The sequence below is a fragment of the Athalia rosae genome, chromosome 7, assembly GCF_917208135.1.
Source record: "Athalia rosae chromosome 7, iyAthRosa1.1, whole genome shotgun sequence".
NCBI classification, from domain to species: domain Eukaryota; kingdom Metazoa; phylum Arthropoda; class Insecta; order Hymenoptera; family Athaliidae; genus Athalia; species Athalia rosae.
Genome location: NC_064032.1, coordinates 15,097,491 through 15,112,441, shown reverse-complemented (window position 1 = coordinate 15,112,441; position 14,951 = coordinate 15,097,491). Strand labels below are relative to the sequence as shown.

The window sequence follows — 14,951 nt, the reverse complement described above, 5'->3', positions numbered from 1 at the left end:
CGCGGTAGTATTGACTTGTTTCTAACCTTTTATTTACAAGTGGTTACCTAGGTAACCCATGGTAATTAAATAATATTTGAAAACGAATGTAAGTCGATCGATTAGTTGCAGATGTATTCAGACACAAGTGCCTTTGACCATCTTGTCCGAATTCAAAATGCGTCGTGGCGCTCCGCTGCCTGTACTCCCAGGCTTTAACTTTGATACCAGAGTAAATATTTTTGTCAATTAATCCTTCACTCGTCGAGTAATGTATATGTTTTACGATTGGTATCTTGTGCAACGTATTCCAGATCGGACAAACAAAATTCCACAAGCCCCAACATTTTGGCAGAATTCATACTGGTGTTTATTATTTGTCAGAGAAAGCAAAATGCGGTATTGGCGGAAAACCTTTGCCATTTGTAGGGCATGATCGCTATCCAGCTCTATATCCTCGTGGCGAGGTCCAAGCTCTACCCCCGTGGCTTGCATTTGATAACCAAGTGAGTTTGAAAGCCAATTAATCTTCATTTGATTCTGAAATATATAATTTATCATTGCAGCGATTGATGTTTAAAGCTTATTTTCAAGAAACAGTTCAAGAGAGATGGCAGTCACCATTTCAGATAAGGGTAGTCACAATAAGTTTCTTTCTGGAGGATGGTACCATAAAGATTTCGGAACCACAAGTTGATAATAGTGGATTAGAACAAGGTATCCATTTTCAGACAAGCTGTACCTAATCATTCTTTCTCCTGAGCCCATTTTCTCTATTCTTCTGTCAATACTCAGGTGTCCTGGTTAGGCGACAAAGAATACCAATGCCAGATCCTGTACGATATCGATACTACGATATCCTGGATCTTAATATAGGCAAAGAACCAGAGTTCTTTGCTCGGGTGTACAAAATTGTTGACTGCGATAAATTCACCAGAAGATTCCTGAACCGTTGCGGCATACCTGTTCCTGATCCTATTGAAATACCAAGAGATCCCTATAATGAGCGGCGCAAAGTTGTAAGGACTTTTCTTCAACTCTTGCATGTGGCATGTATTACATGATACATCGACTAGACAATAGATCCTAATCATCACTCTGAATGCTTAGGAAGTATTTTCAAAAAAACCAAATCGAAAGATGGACACCTTGGCCAAGTTTCTATCCAATGACAGAAAAGTCCTAAGATTTTATGGCTACTGGGATGACACAGGTTCGACATATGGCGTGATGCACGATTTAGAGCTACATTTCTATCTCTCAGATGATACAATTGAGATAAAAGAAAATATTCCACCAAACTCTGGTCGTGATACTGGCTTGGTGTTCATAAAGCGAATGAAGCTTCCAAAGGTGACATATACAATGAAGCACACGTTATCTGGGTAGGGTGTCACTTCATCTCCAAAAATCACCTTACAAATCCATTGCTCTAGGATTTTTCAAAAGTCGATGCTCCGGGCGCGGCAGATCCTTTTACCATTCTGAATGTTCTGGGAGAGAATACCTCTTCCAGTTGGTACATAGTAGATTCATTGAACACTGGAATATCTGATAGAGAATTTTACCAGGATAAAGATTTGATGATTGGCGCTGAAATTAATGTATTTGGTAGAAAAGTTGTTCTAACAGACATGGATCCTTACACAAGAGAATATTATAGGTATATCATCCAGCTATTTACTCTTTTTTTTAATGATCCAGTCATCGGTTACTCGACTTACTTTTATTCGCGCAGAGTTAAATTTGGCATAGATGATTTCACGCCATTGGAAAGACCTGATATCAAAAAGGAATCTGAATGTAAGCCAGTAGAGAAATATGTACCTCCATACAATGGATATGGTAGTTACGAAGACTCCCTTGGGAACTGCTTCAGCATAGAGCCAAGGCCGCCGAAGATAGATTTTGTCAAGTTTTACGAACATGATAAGTGAGTACAGTCACTCTTGAATTACGTGAGACCGAACTTACCACAATTTTTTTTTTATCATACTTTTCTATTCCGAAATATTTACAGGCAGGGTTTTGAGAGTCACGTTCTTCGATTCAGAGCAAAGCTTATATCCAACATACCCGAAAACAATGACCGACATTTCATAATAAGAGTATTTTTAACAGATAATACGATTTCGATATTTGAATTGGCAGTTCGAAACTCAGGTATTGCGTCGTGAAAAGTAAACTGATTTTTATTATGCTCAAAAAACATTCGTTTTTAGAGATCGACGATTTTTTTTTATTTCATTAGGTTTCAAGCGATGTTTGTTTCAAAAAAGAATGGAAGTGATGATGCCTCAACAAGATATTTATACGAACAAAAAACCGAAATATTACGAGCCTCATCAATTTTATATCGGTGCGCGAGTCAATCTCAATGGGTTTAATTTTCAAATAACATCAGCTGATATCTACGCCCTTCGATACATGGAAATTCATTGCAATCAGGTGAAAAATTTCAATATTCCCTAGTTTAGAGCTTTGTTTCCTATCGCTTAATTTACACTCGCGTTGCTAAACTAATATTTGCAGTTTCCTAAGGCCAATATGAAGTTGATAATGGAGAAGTTACGCAAGGCTTTGAAACCGGTATACAAAAAATTTCTGCAGGAAAACTATCCCGTATCTCCAGAGTGCGAATCTCCGGTTGTGGAATACAAAAATTTACGGTGTTTGCTTCAAATTATCTATCACAGTGGTTGACAAAGTCTTCATACGATTTCAAATTATCAAACCCCTATATGTATTAACACATCCTCCTGGTATTGTTCTTTACAGAGGAGCCTTATGCAAATATCTGGGAGACCAGATAACTGAACATGAAATGATCACTCTTGCACGTTATTATTCATCCCATGAAAAAAAAGAACGACATACAAGGGAATACATAAGGTGACTACATTTATTACTAAAATTAATCATTTGTTTAATTATTTTTTCATTGCATGTTTGTAATGATCAGATCTTTGGTGCATGGAGAATTGACTCGGCAGCTTTGGACAGATGTGGAAAGGTTGGAGGAAGATTTACACCATGTGGACAGAGCAAGAACTGGCTATTTGCCTCGTGACGAGCTCTACACCATTATACGCGGCTGTCGTCTTGCTCTGGACATTGAATTATTAAATTCTATGTTAGATCAGTAAGTCCTTCCATGTATCAGCGATGGGCATGTGAGCAGGTTTGCTAATTTTTAACGTACAACGTAAATTTTCTCCTCTATTCAGTCTCTGCAAAAATGAGGAAGGTAAGATCGACTACAATGATCTACTGCAATTCATTGATGTGAAACAGAATCCCGTCATGCCAACACCTCCGATCAATGTAAAGGTACATCCATGATTAGATTTAATTTTTATCCTCACACGTACTTGGTCTCAAAAATCAATATATTTTGCAGTCTGCTTTGTGGTGGGCATCAGAGAAGGAACCAGACTGCGGTGCGGGCGTTGACTGGTGCAGATTTTTAGCTGATTTAGATATCAAAGAGGAAGATTGCGAGCCGATGTTACCAGCAAACTGAAGAAAATGGAAAATCTCATTTGGAGGAATGGACTCTTGAATCTCGTAAGAAGTCTCATACACACTTTTATACGATTTTACTTTATATCTGAAATCGTTTGAATAAAGAACGGCGTAAAGAAAATGAAAGGTCGGTACTAGTTTGATGAGGATGTTTAATTAATCGTACATCGATTACATATAATTGAAAAACAAAATCATCTATATTTACATCGGACATTTTTATATTCTACTATAAATAAAATCAAACGCTATAATAATATGATACGATATTAAATATACTATCAGACGCGGAGAGCCAATAAATATTGAACATGCATTAATTACATTAAGTACGTAAATTGGTTTCTTGGCAATCTTCCGATTATATTTAAGTAAACAATTTGTAATCATTTTTCAACTAATTACATTCGTGGGTATTAGCGGACTTGCGGCAAGTCTTACATTTGACATAACAGCAATTGTACCATTTGCATTGGCACCTTTCAAGTATCTCTTCCGTCTTGGTAACGTGTCCGCGGCCGCAACACAGATATTCGCAACCCTCGTAACCAGAGCTGGTCGCGTTGCACTGTCTGAAACATAATATGATCGGAATACCGTTGAGCATAATTCAGCCTGTTTTCTATATTCAAACGTCGCCTAATTATATTTATCTCATTCTTTGTACGAGCGCGTGATGTTATTAATATCTCTTCACCCGATTTTGTCCCCTATAGTCGCGAGCCACACCCGTACACGCGGTGTTTATATTTCTAGGCCCATTTCTTGGCTGACGTAAATTCCATGACTAATGCAATCAAGGGCTTACAAAATGCAGTAAAGTCCGCGATCCTTTTGTCCGTCTGCATATTCTCTCTGTGCATTTTATACCGCTATGCGAATTGCAAAAGTATAATAAATTCTTTCGGAAAAAAATATATACGATATACGGTGAGATTTCGCGCCTTAGGCATTCAAAATGCCAAAGTCGCTTTCGTTTTGTTTCATAGCTATATCTACTACAGTTAGTGTATGTATATTCACCTTCCCACGGTGCCGAGGCTCCCGCGTTTTGTATCTGGGAGGCAATAATCTGGGCTTTTGGTGGTATAGAGGAGGTTGTCGTGGTGATATAAAGGAGGCAATCGACCACCCGGTCTCGCTTTGACTTCCGCAGCTGTTGAGTATCTTTGAAGAAGACGTTTTCCTGCAACCGCTGGTCCAGAAGATCCGAGTCCTCGCCAGCAGGTCCTTACGCTACAGGAACCCGAAACACCGTGACATTTGCATTCCAATGTCAACGACTGTTCGACAGCCTGCGGAGGAATGCCAAGTTATGAATAATAGAAGAGACGAGAACCCCGTATTTCTTTTTTGTTACTATTCCGTTATTGGCATGCTATAACTATAATACAGTATAACCTTACCCTTCTACCAGCTCTGTTGTTGTGCATGTTTACCGCGTGCATGAATTTACCCATGGCCCCGGTCCCGGGCGGGCTGGAGGCTTGGAGGAATCTCTTAGCGATTCTCGACGCAGATTTTACGTCATCGCCGCATCCACCCCACTTGAAGGAATTCCTTGAAGCTAGTGCCCCCAGTGCCGCAGACGAAGAAGTCAAGGCGGAGGGTGATGGCGGCTCTCTCCGAGGAGGTGTCGCACAGGAACAAGCTGCAAGACTCCCCAAAGCACAGCCTCGTGCTAGTCGCCAAACTGCAGCAGCGGCAGACATCGCATAGACGAAGGCTTGTTCTCGAGTTCCTGCAAAATGTGAGATATTCCATGTGAGTTACAAATCATTTCAATCGATGTTTATGAAAAGGTGGAAAGAATAAAATCAGGTAAGATGTATACGACGAAGGTGCATCAATTTTCTAGCTTTTGAACTGTCGACGTAGCGCGAGGCCTATTTCGGTAGAAAATTGGACGAGAAGAACCTGGGGAAGCCACTGACCGGCGACTCGCGGGACCCGTAATTGCCTTGCTTCGATAATAAATTCTCAGCCATAATTAAGAACTAAGAACGCGCGTCTTTTCATTTAGGTCTTCCCATTCAACGCGGCAAAAGCGAAGGCGGTGGTGGAGGCGGAGGCGGAGGCGGAGACGAAGAGCGCGAGGGCGAAGAACTCGTTCAAGGAAAGGGGAACAGTGAATATTACGACGATAGCTACAAAATCCCTGCCTAGAAACTGCTGCGAGATTTCATTTTACTCTTTGCCCTCGGGCAAACGTTAGGGAACAGGTGCCACGAAAAAAAAAAACTCACATGAGAGTTTGATGGAAAATGAGAAGAAAAAAAATATACCTCAGTGAATAATAAATGTCAAACCTCCGAGCAGATCCTGGGTGTAATTTGGAGCGAGCTGGATCGAACTACAGTTCCATCTGCGATGCCGAAACGTCTGTTGGCAGACGGTCGCTGTATCTTTTGCAGCCTCGACCAGGTTGGGCATGACATCGGGCGCCGCGCGACACACCCTGGCCTGTTTTCGCTCCAAAAGTCCGGAACTCCTGGCCCCGGTACACGATTCCCTTGACCAATTCCATCCCTCAGCGGTGCGTCCGAGCGCCCTGAGAATGCGTGAATGATTATCCGGGCAAGTGGTCAAAAACCAAGGAGAATTACTTAAGTTTCAAAATTTTCGCGCAGGAATTCAAGGACTTCGATGTACGCCGAACGTTTTGCCTTCGCAGAGGACGGAAAAGACGCGCGATATTTCAGGCTTTGCCAAAGAGCGGGGAATTCCTACTCACTCCAGGAACGTTTCACCCGGCGTAATGCCCACGATCTGGTGAGTTTCATTGAGAATATGTTGACCGCATTACAAATTTCTACCTACACGTATTCTCAACCGTTCGAACTAGAATGTCTGATCCCATGATAAATCGCGGCATTTCATCCCTGCCGCTTTCCCTTCTTCGGCGTTTCCTCCATATCTTTGTCACTATTATGGGTATAGGGAGATAGAGTGGGACGTGCTCTTTAGTTTCGCTTACAATCGACTCCAGACTTGAACATTTCCCGGTGTCGACCCTCGAGTTGGCGCTCGTTAATATCTAGAAAGCATTTGGAAAATTACAGGGTTTGATCGTAAAGCCAGTCAAGAACCGTAAAACGCAGGACGACGCAAGACGCGAACGCGTCAAATAAACCTCACAAATCGCACCATTCCGGTTATGGCCAGCAATTACGAACACCTGTAACTTCGAACGATCTCAAACGCGTCTAGACGCCCATAGAAGAGTACAGCAAACTGAATGTAAGCGCCCCAACTCGTGGATAAAATCGAACAAAATACTTGAAAAGAAAAGAAAATCCGTGAAGGTCCTTCGAAAGTATTTTGATTTTTCAAAAGGTGGGCATAAACGGGATCAAACAAAATACCTCACAATCTATTTTGCAAATGAATGTTCGTTACATTATCGAGAAGCGCATGTGTTGTAAAATCTTTGTGAGTCGACGATCCGGGGGTGTGCAGGCGGACGTAAAATTAACTAGTTAAATTTAATCAACTGAATCATATGTATCAATTAAACGTCCCTGCGGCGTTCTTCATCTCATAAAATGAGCCACGATGCAAGGATAAAGCCTGCGTTTTCATATAAAACGGACCATCTAAGATTAGATTACGTGACAATTGCGTGGCTTCAAAGACCCTCACGATCACCGGTCTCCGAGTATAACAAGTCCCGTGGAAAAAAAAAAAAATACCGAAAGTACAATAACAACAACAACAACAACAACAGCAATAATATTAATAATAATAATAAAAATAAACGATACCAAGATTTATCGTGCACGCAATTCTACGGTCTACCGTATAACTTGACAATAAGCTCCGCAGCAGTACGAGAGGTAATTCAGAGGAGCAAGTTATCACATGCATGACAATATACTGCACGTGTATATGAAACGAGAAACAACGAGTGGGAGATTTTTTTTTTTGTTTTTTTTTTATTCTTTTCTCGGGCAGTAAACCCCGCGGTGTCTTGTTCCTCGCGTAAGCCTGTAAGGCCATTTAACACCTGGCGCACTGAGCATTAAAGGTGTAGTGAATTGTATCAGGCTTGAGACGTTATTAAGTAGTGGATTTCATTTTATTTAAAATGTTTTCCCTCGATAACTCATTGTTTTACTTCTGTACCTGGAAATAATTTTTCTATACGATTTGTTAGGTTCTACCGACACGAAAGGGCGATTTAGGAAAAGGGGTGATAGATGCGAGGGAAAGAAAAACGCGGTTGATGAACTACGGGCGGAGTGATGGCCGTTTCGCGTGCCTGCAGACTACGCCAAAACCCCCAAGACCAATTCCCTCCCGTCCTGCAGCGAAGGTATTTTGAGCTTGATGTGGTGGGCAGGGCGATCCCGAAGGGGAGAAGATTGGAGGGTGTGTATGCGTCTTATTTCCGTGATTTATGCCGACAAAACGAAGGAGAAAAGGGAATATTCTTTAATAACAACCTTCTGAGCTGTTATTATGTGAAAGAATGATTGTTGCATGGGCCACATCGGCGGGACTGGGGGGGGGGGGAATACATAATCAGTCGATAATTTATTAGTTAAGAATCATACGTGCTTAATTGTAAAAATCTTATTACGCACAGTCGACATGTTATTTTCATCATTTATTTATCAATTAACATTCGCAACTGAAAATAGATATTTCGCTCGATCCGGGAAAGTTAGATCGGGTGATATAATTATCTCTGCACGTAGATTCTGTTTCAGATGAAGGACCGTCCGGAGGATAAGCTGGATCTAAGTGAAAGATGATCTAGCGGTCGAAGATTATGATATAGGAGACCACCGACGTACCCTATTTATTTGTTTCTCATTAAGCCGACTACATTAATCTTGGACCGTTTCGTTCCATCATCGCCAATGATCGTTCCTCGATGTATTTCTTCTTGCTTATGCGATATTTATATCGAGCAGAGGGGACCGTAAGAGGGTATGAGAAGGAGAAGAGAAAGAGAAATTTTCGTGCTTGCGTAATCCTAACAATCGTCGTGTTCTCGAGTGCCATTATGTATCTATACTTACAACCACTTGATGCACGTTCCATCCTGAACGACAAGTACAAGGGCGATGAAAGAGATTTGGAATAAATTTAAGTTGGTGCGCCGATTCCCGGGTTCCGAAAGCATCTTCGATGATGATTATTGTGAATTAATTCTTTCTCACATCTTTGTAGGGGGATTTTCGAAAAGTCGGACGATGTTTTGTAACGAAGGCGATCGTCGGCACCCTCATTCCGCGAGGTGCGGTTCCCTCTTATCCTGCACACTGGTCCCGATCCCGCTAGCCGAGCTGCACTTTTTCATTATACGTTTATTCGGCAAAGTCCGATGACCTTACCGAGGGCTGCACTCCTCTATACAACTCCACTGCACCTCGAGTCTCCGAGCTTCTTCGATACGACGACGGTGAGATTGGAATTAAATTTCAACGTTCTAATTATCAAAGAAAATAGTATTCACTAACAAGCACTTCGAATGTTCGATTTCTGATTTATTCGTCAAAATTGATGGCGATTAATATAAATTTGTCATGTACGTTTTGTTTCGATCTTCGAAGGGGTCCCAAATTTATCCAGCGATCCTTGCTGTCCGAGGACCGAAGGAGAAAGATGCGGACTTTGCCTCGCGTAGCGATGCGACGGCGTGTGTCCTCTTCTTGCAAAGTGCGGATATGTCTGCGCACGTTTCGTCGCCCAACGCCGTTGTAGACTGGCTTTTGGTAGGGGTGAGAAGGCGGGACCAAAAAACAGGTGTTTTCCCCACCGTCGTAACGTAAACTCACAATCAGTTGCAACGATAGATTGACTCGATGAACCCGTCGATGATCGGATACCGATGAAAATGAACCGACGAACGACGATGACGTCGGGAGCACCTATTGACGTCTACGAACGAACCGCAGGAAGTCCAAGAGTTGTTGCAGGGGCAAATTGTCGGAACCCCACTACGGAGTCTGAGAGATCTCGGAAACTGGGCGTACGACTCGCTATAGGGACTCTCTTTGGTCTGAGGAAAGATTGGAGGGAGAAATTGGCTCTTTTCGGTCATCACGAGAGCCCATTACGCGTACCCAGGGGCTTTGATTCTCGCATCCTTACCGGTGTGGCCGGATTCGTTTGTGATTTTGAAGTGAGCCGCGGAAGATCGACTCGTGATGCAGCCCGGGGGAGTAAGGGGGACGAGGGAAGAACGAAACTTCGGTATGCCTCCTCAGGTATGAGGTAAGATTGCAGGGGGAGGGCGAAGAGGAAGGACGAGAATAAAAGAGAAAAGAGAGAAAAGATACGTAGACGCGGGGTGAAGAGGTACGCGCGGAGTTTTAAACACAAAGATGCCGCCCGGTCATTAGATACCGTGGACCGTATGCTGCAGCGGTGGCCGCGGTCGACGTGGTTCGAATGCCGCGCCACCCATTCGGTATGGATCCACGCGTAGGTGTACCTGCGGGCACAAACTCTGTTCAATGGATGCCTTATTACGTACACCTTCGAATATCCACGAGGATTATAATTAGTTTGATAAACTAACGGAAATAATTTTCAAAGGGTTCTGTTACCGGGTAATTAAAAACGGTTATGATTTCACGTTGATAAATTGTAAAAGAAATTAATCTAAAACGAACAATGAATATGATTACGAACAATTGGCTGTGTAGGGTATGATGGTCGTTGAGGGGGCGGAAAGGGAGGGGAGTCACGCAAGATTCAAGTTCTGAGGATATGGTGGGGGAGGTGGAGGTGGATGGACCCTCGCAGTCGGTGCATTCAGCGGAGGCAGTAGCAGCAGCAGCAGCAGCTGCGAGGTTTGGCTATTAAAAGCGGCTTACCCCTGCATATCAGAGTCTAATCTCTATCAGCCCACGCTGAAACCTCTTTCCTACACCTAGAGGGATGAGTAGAAGCTAGGCTGCGTCGCTCGTTGGAGCCCGCAAATATGACGATAGGTAAATGAGCCGTAACGTCGAGGGCCCCCCCTGCCTTGCGCCTGGCAAAAAATGAAAATTACATCCGTTGGACGCTGGATCGTCGCGGCACTAATTTCTCAAATCTTAGGCGAAAATCTTTCCAGTAAAAGAGCTGGTATGGAGGGCGGGGCGGAAAGACAATCTCTGGATCTCATTGGATCTCAGAAATTCAAACTAATGACGCATGGGCTTTGTGTAATCCGCAGTGCAAAAAATAACACGGAGACGAATCGCTTGAAATTAATTAGCGCGTCTCTGAACATTGAGAACGCTGATAGTTGGAGATTTTCGGTGAAAATTGACGTCAAAGATTTTCGAAGGCGATTACGCGTTGAGCTATTGTTTATGAGTTGTACGGGCGATGCGGGATTCGTTTGCTTGATAGTTCGGCGTTAATCGCGCGTCCCGGATTATAATTTTATGTACCACCTCTCCCCCATTTTCGCAATCTCTTGAAGTTTCGAAATACTCGCTGGATATTAAAACGATATCAACGTCTTATGGCGCACTTAATTCGTCTTTCTGACAAAACAATATCCTCCTTATCTGCATAATCTTTATACAATGATCGCCGTTGCGCTTTGCGTGTAAATATTATACATATATTTTACCACATAACCCCGCGAACGTGATACGCTCGTGTTCGATTACTCGCCCCTTTATCATCCCTCTGGATGCTGACAAACGAAAGAAACTCTACGATCATTTGCCTCCAATGTCCCATGTGAATTGCAACCGTATAGACGTTATCATTTCGATTGCGAATTATAACGATGAGTACAATACATTTCGTAAACTAATTATTCGGCAACTTCAGGAATGAAAAATTGATTTTGAAGATTTTTTTATGCTGCCATTTCACTGATTTCATTAGCTTATTCTGCCGGAAATAAGTATCGAGATAGTTCTTTTCTACGTATTATTGAGAATGCAATATTGTTTCATCGTCACATGATGCGTGAATTTATTGATCATGATCTACGTATCGTAGCCGCAGTTACTGCGCTCATGGAATCAATCGACCTCCTCGCTTGAAAAATGCACAAGGCTAGATCCAGTCCAATTCTAATCCGTTGTGCTCAATTTTAGCCCGTGGAACTCACAATAGTCGAACTGTTCGATCTCACCCACGGTAACCATACGCCACCAAAATTTCGTGGGGACGAAGCAGGATCGAATTCTGATTTAGATTGTGGCATTAAAACGGCATTGTATCGCCTGAGGTCATTTTCCATACGTTCTACGATCTGGAAAAAAATTTGAGAAATTCAGTGACGACTAATAGTTAATTGTTGGTATGTTTCAGATTGACCCATACCTTGGGATGTTTTGCAGAAATGTCGACGGTCTCGCAGGGGTCGTTAATCATATCGAAGAGACATTTGTTGGTGCACCTTACGAATTGATCGAATGCTGGGCAAGAAATTGTGGCCCTATTCCGCAGCTCGATTATCTTCTGCGATGTTACGAAGGCGTTCGAAATACCGGCGATCGCCCTACCGGCGTCGGAGTTCAGAACGGACGTCGGGTCATACGAAGGAACGTCATCGGTTACGCTGATGTTGCCATAAAAATCGGGATATTGACTATTATGTCCTGGAAGAAATTTAGGTAAATACTGCTCAGTATTGTTCTCTACTGACGAAGTTCCATGTAGCTAATTTTCAGATACCTTTGAGTAGCTTGAATTTTCCGAAAATACCACCCGCGACTTTGGAGACCTCGTTGATGGTCAGAAGCAGGGAATTTCGAGGACTTGCCGATCCGTCTCTGAGAGCAGGCCACTGATTTACCCCGTCGATTTCACCGAGATCGGTTACATTTCCTCCGGCGACGGAATAGATCGTAGGCAGCCAGTCTGTGATGTGCATCAGTTCATTGGAGACTCTCGGAACGTTTTTTAATAAAGGAGAATAAATGCACGCAGACGATCTGACCCCTCCGTCAAATAATGAAGACTTGAACTGAAATCATCGCCACGTCAGGTAAATCACATTACTGATGTTTAGCTAATATGTTCAAAAATTCGTTCTTACCCCGCGAAGGGGATAATTCGATCCATAACGGTCGTAAAGACCTAACGTCTGCGCCCCGTTATCCGCGGTAAACAAAATTATCGAATTCTCCAGCATCCCTCTGTTCTTGAGAGCTCGAACGGTACGGCCCACTGAAAAGTCCAGTCTTGCCACCATCCCTACGGGGAATAGGATAGTTTCGCTTGAATTTTTAAACATGTAACAATCACAATTTCAACTGTATGCTAACCCTTACCGGCATATTTTCGCCTCGTCATGTCCTTGATGTATCCAAATTTGGCGTTCACTTCGTTGATATCATGTACCTCAACACGATCCTCCGGTTCCCCCATGTGCGGCGCAAGATGAGCGATTTGAAGGTAAAGTGGGTTTTCCACATCGTGGTGGCCTATGATGTTCTCTACTTCCTCTGTGACTATATCTGTGAAATACTTCCTGCTTCTCACGACTTCGGAAGTGTTTCGAGAGTCCCGATGAAGGTCATAACCGGTATCGTTCTAGGGGTGTTCAAGTTTTGCAATTATAAAATCCCCCTCGAAGTCGTTCGGAAATAATGTAGGTAAGATCCTAGATACTACATCGAACAGGACTTACGTTTTGTCTCATTGTGTGATCGAAATACTTGATGAAAGTGCTGTAGTATCCCAAAAATGAGTCGAAACCTCGGTGACACGGCGTGTGGTCTACCGAATAGTAACCGACGTGCCATTTTCCGACTAATCTTGTCGTGTACCCCAAATTTTTCAGGTGGCGTGGGAGCAAAGGGGTTCCCAACGGTATTCCCCAGCGTTCGCCAGCCATCAGCGGTATCCCTTGCATTCCTAGGAATTTGTGGTCGAAGGTAATTATTGTAAAGAATTCAATGATCAAAAAAATTACCACTCCGAATTGGATAACGTCCTGTGAGAAACGCGGTCCTCGACGGTGTACAAGTTGGCTGGACATAGTGTCGGTTCAATGCGATCCCATTCGCTACAAGAGCATCGATGTTCGGAGTAGGTATTTGATTGGACCCATGGAAGCTGACATCGTTCCATCCCTTGTTGAAATTCGAAAAAACATGCGATTCAGTCCGAGGAACATGTCATCGTCATTTTTCACTATATTTGTATAATACCTAGTTTATCATATCTACTCTGACACCGGGTCATTCACGCTATTTGCGATAAGATATTCACCGTATTGGTCCAAAGTCGAGGTTTTTTTTACCTAATCAGGGCCTCCGTAATTCGAACTCGACTCTTACGCGGGGTCGGCTTACCGTTGGGAGGTCCTTTCCAAATGCAACGAGTTACTTTCCGTAATCGTTTGGCACAAGTTGAGACAGGGTTGTTCTTTTCTCCATAAAAAGGACCTTGATGACAATCGATTTGTCATATGCTGTGACCCGTATCTATGACAGCTTTTCCTCGTGATTTTCCGCACTGCTATCACACCCCAATGAAACATGGTGATATGCTAACTCTCAATATCAACCATCCCGTTGTCAATTTCGTGGTAATTATAGGACTAATTTGTTAAAAAATGCGTCAGATACGAACTTGTCTTGCATTTGCGGGGTTCCTAAAAAATTCCTCGTTCTACCATGGTTCTACTCATTTAGGTTCAGACAGTTCTAACGACCGAAGTAATAATTTCAATTTGATGAAGAGGAATACCTGCACATTGCCCATACATTCGAACTTATTTTCATCTTATTTTTAAACTCACGTTGACTTCTTACGAGCCACACGTTTAATAATGATACATTGACGAAAGTAAAATTAATTCAGTATTCTTACCAGATCGTCGGCGATAATAACAATCACATGTGGTGGTCGGTGCCTTCCAGGGTGACGACTTGAATTCGCGTGTTCTTCAACAAAATTATCAGCGAACACATTGACAAAAAATATCGACAGTATTATACCGGTTATGAAACTAATGCTCGGCATTTTAGTCGTCTGATTTGCAACCCTATATAATTGAATTTCTATTATTTTCTCGTTTCTGTATACGAAATAGAACGTGTACAATTCATCAAGGAATAAGTCTGCTTTTCACGATACCATTACAATAAAAGAATCGTCGCGTAACTAAATTTTGAGAAGACAGAAAATAATTAAAACCGATGTCAAACGTGTCTCAAACACTAACTATACAGCCATACGGTATGGAAATGACTCCCAATAGGGTTCGTTCTTTCATTATATTGTACCTCTAATGTGATATTGACGATTCGTTCTTTCGCAAACCTTGATGTAGCACGTACATCATTGAGACCGTGGAGGGGAGATACAGATAGTTTTCACTTCTCTTTATCTTCATTTTACTCATTCTGATTGGCTGGGAAATATATTTTGAACTAACTTGATATACATCTAAAATTGGATTCTATATTTAGCTGTCATGCGGGGTCTGCAAAGTTGTACCCGCAAACGATCAACAAATAACATTCGATTGC

General features: G+C 42.5%; 3 protein-coding genes across 13 annotated transcripts; 1 reads left to right on the top strand and 2 right to left on the bottom strand.

Annotated features, from left to right (window-relative positions):
* Positions 1-47: 47 nt before the first annotated feature.
* LOC105689709 (EF-hand domain-containing family member C2-like) lies at positions 48-9,775 on the top strand. 11 transcript variants are annotated; one of them, XM_020854457.2, is made up of 17 exons: positions 48-211; positions 294-485; positions 546-696; positions 775-998; positions 1,090-1,332; positions 1,416-1,642; positions 1,718-1,912; positions 2,000-2,142; positions 2,231-2,427; positions 2,512-2,648; positions 2,758-2,871; positions 2,942-3,121; positions 3,207-3,309; positions 3,380-3,546; positions 4,661-6,004; positions 6,135-6,276; positions 7,661-9,775. In XM_020854457.2, the coding sequence occupies exons 1-14, from the start codon at positions 158-160 to the stop codon at positions 3,500-3,502; spliced, it is 2,283 nt and encodes a 760-aa protein (XP_020710116.2). In that variant the 5' UTR covers positions 48-157; the 3' UTR covers positions 3,503-3,546; positions 4,661-6,004; positions 6,135-6,276; positions 7,661-9,775. The 11 variants fall into 11 exon arrangements, with proteins under 11 accessions (XP_020710116.2, XP_020710115.2, XP_048514437.1 ...); XM_020854456.2 differs by having other exon boundaries at positions 4,597-6,004; XM_048658480.1 differs by having other exon boundaries at positions 3,380-5,268; positions 5,824-6,004.
* Positions 3,902-8,665, bottom strand: LOC105689639 (protein Wnt-11-like). The gene is made up of 5 exons (XM_012406800.3): positions 8,532-8,665; positions 5,814-6,055; positions 4,911-5,245; positions 4,528-4,799; positions 3,902-4,076 (listed from the first exon to the last, which is right to left on the bottom strand). The coding sequence occupies exons 1-5, from the start codon at positions 8,633-8,635 to the stop codon at positions 3,902-3,904; spliced, it is 1,128 nt and encodes a 375-aa protein (XP_012262223.2). The 5' UTR covers positions 8,636-8,665.
* A 1,524-nt stretch (positions 9,776-11,299) lies between the features above and the next one.
* LOC125501766 (arylsulfatase B-like) lies at positions 11,300-14,663 on the bottom strand. The gene is made up of 8 exons (XM_048658488.1): positions 14,290-14,663; positions 13,388-13,547; positions 13,103-13,329; positions 12,744-13,005; positions 12,509-12,666; positions 12,145-12,436; positions 11,791-12,068; positions 11,300-11,719 (listed from the first exon to the last, which is right to left on the bottom strand). The coding sequence occupies exons 1-8, from the start codon at positions 14,440-14,442 to the stop codon at positions 11,558-11,560; spliced, it is 1,692 nt and encodes a 563-aa protein (XP_048514445.1). The 5' UTR covers positions 14,443-14,663; the 3' UTR covers positions 11,300-11,557.
* Positions 14,664-14,951: the final 288 nt, after the last annotated feature.

Bases quoted from the DNA above. Each gene is read 5' to 3' on its own strand.
- LOC105689709 (XM_020854457.2), top strand. From the start codon at position 158: ATGCGTCGTGGCGCTCCGCTGCCTGTACTCCCAGGCTTTAACTTTGAT. The intron at 2,649-2,757 runs GTGTTTGCTTCA...TGTTCTTTACAG, and splicing joins GTGGAATACAAAAATTTACG to AGGAGCCTTATGCAAATATC. The intron at 3,122-3,206 runs GTAAGTCCTTCC...TCCTCTATTCAG, and splicing joins TTAAATTCTATGTTAGATCA to TCTCTGCAAAAATGAGGAAG.
- LOC105689639 (XM_012406800.3), bottom strand. From the start codon at position 8,635: ATGCTTTCGGAACCCGGGAATCGGCGCACCAACTTAAATTTATTCCAA. The intron at 6,056-8,531 runs GTAAGTATAGAT...ACGCATTCTCAG, and splicing joins GGAACGTGCATCAAGTGGTT to GGCGCTCGGACGCACCGCTG. The intron at 4,077-4,527 runs GTGAATATACAT...ATTATGTTTCAG, and splicing joins AGCCTCGGCACCGTGGGAAG to ACAGTGCAACGCGACCAGCT.
- LOC125501766 (XM_048658488.1), bottom strand. From the start codon at position 14,442: ATGCCGAGCATTAGTTTCATAACCGGTATAATACTGTCGATATTTTTT. The intron at 13,006-13,102 runs GTAAGTCCTGTT...GAACACCCCTAG, and splicing joins ATCACACAATGAGACAAAAC to AACGATACCGGTTATGACCT. The intron at 12,667-12,743 runs GTAAGGGTTAGC...TATTCCCCGTAG, and splicing joins GACGAGGCGAAAATATGCCG to GGATGGTGGCAAGACTGGAC.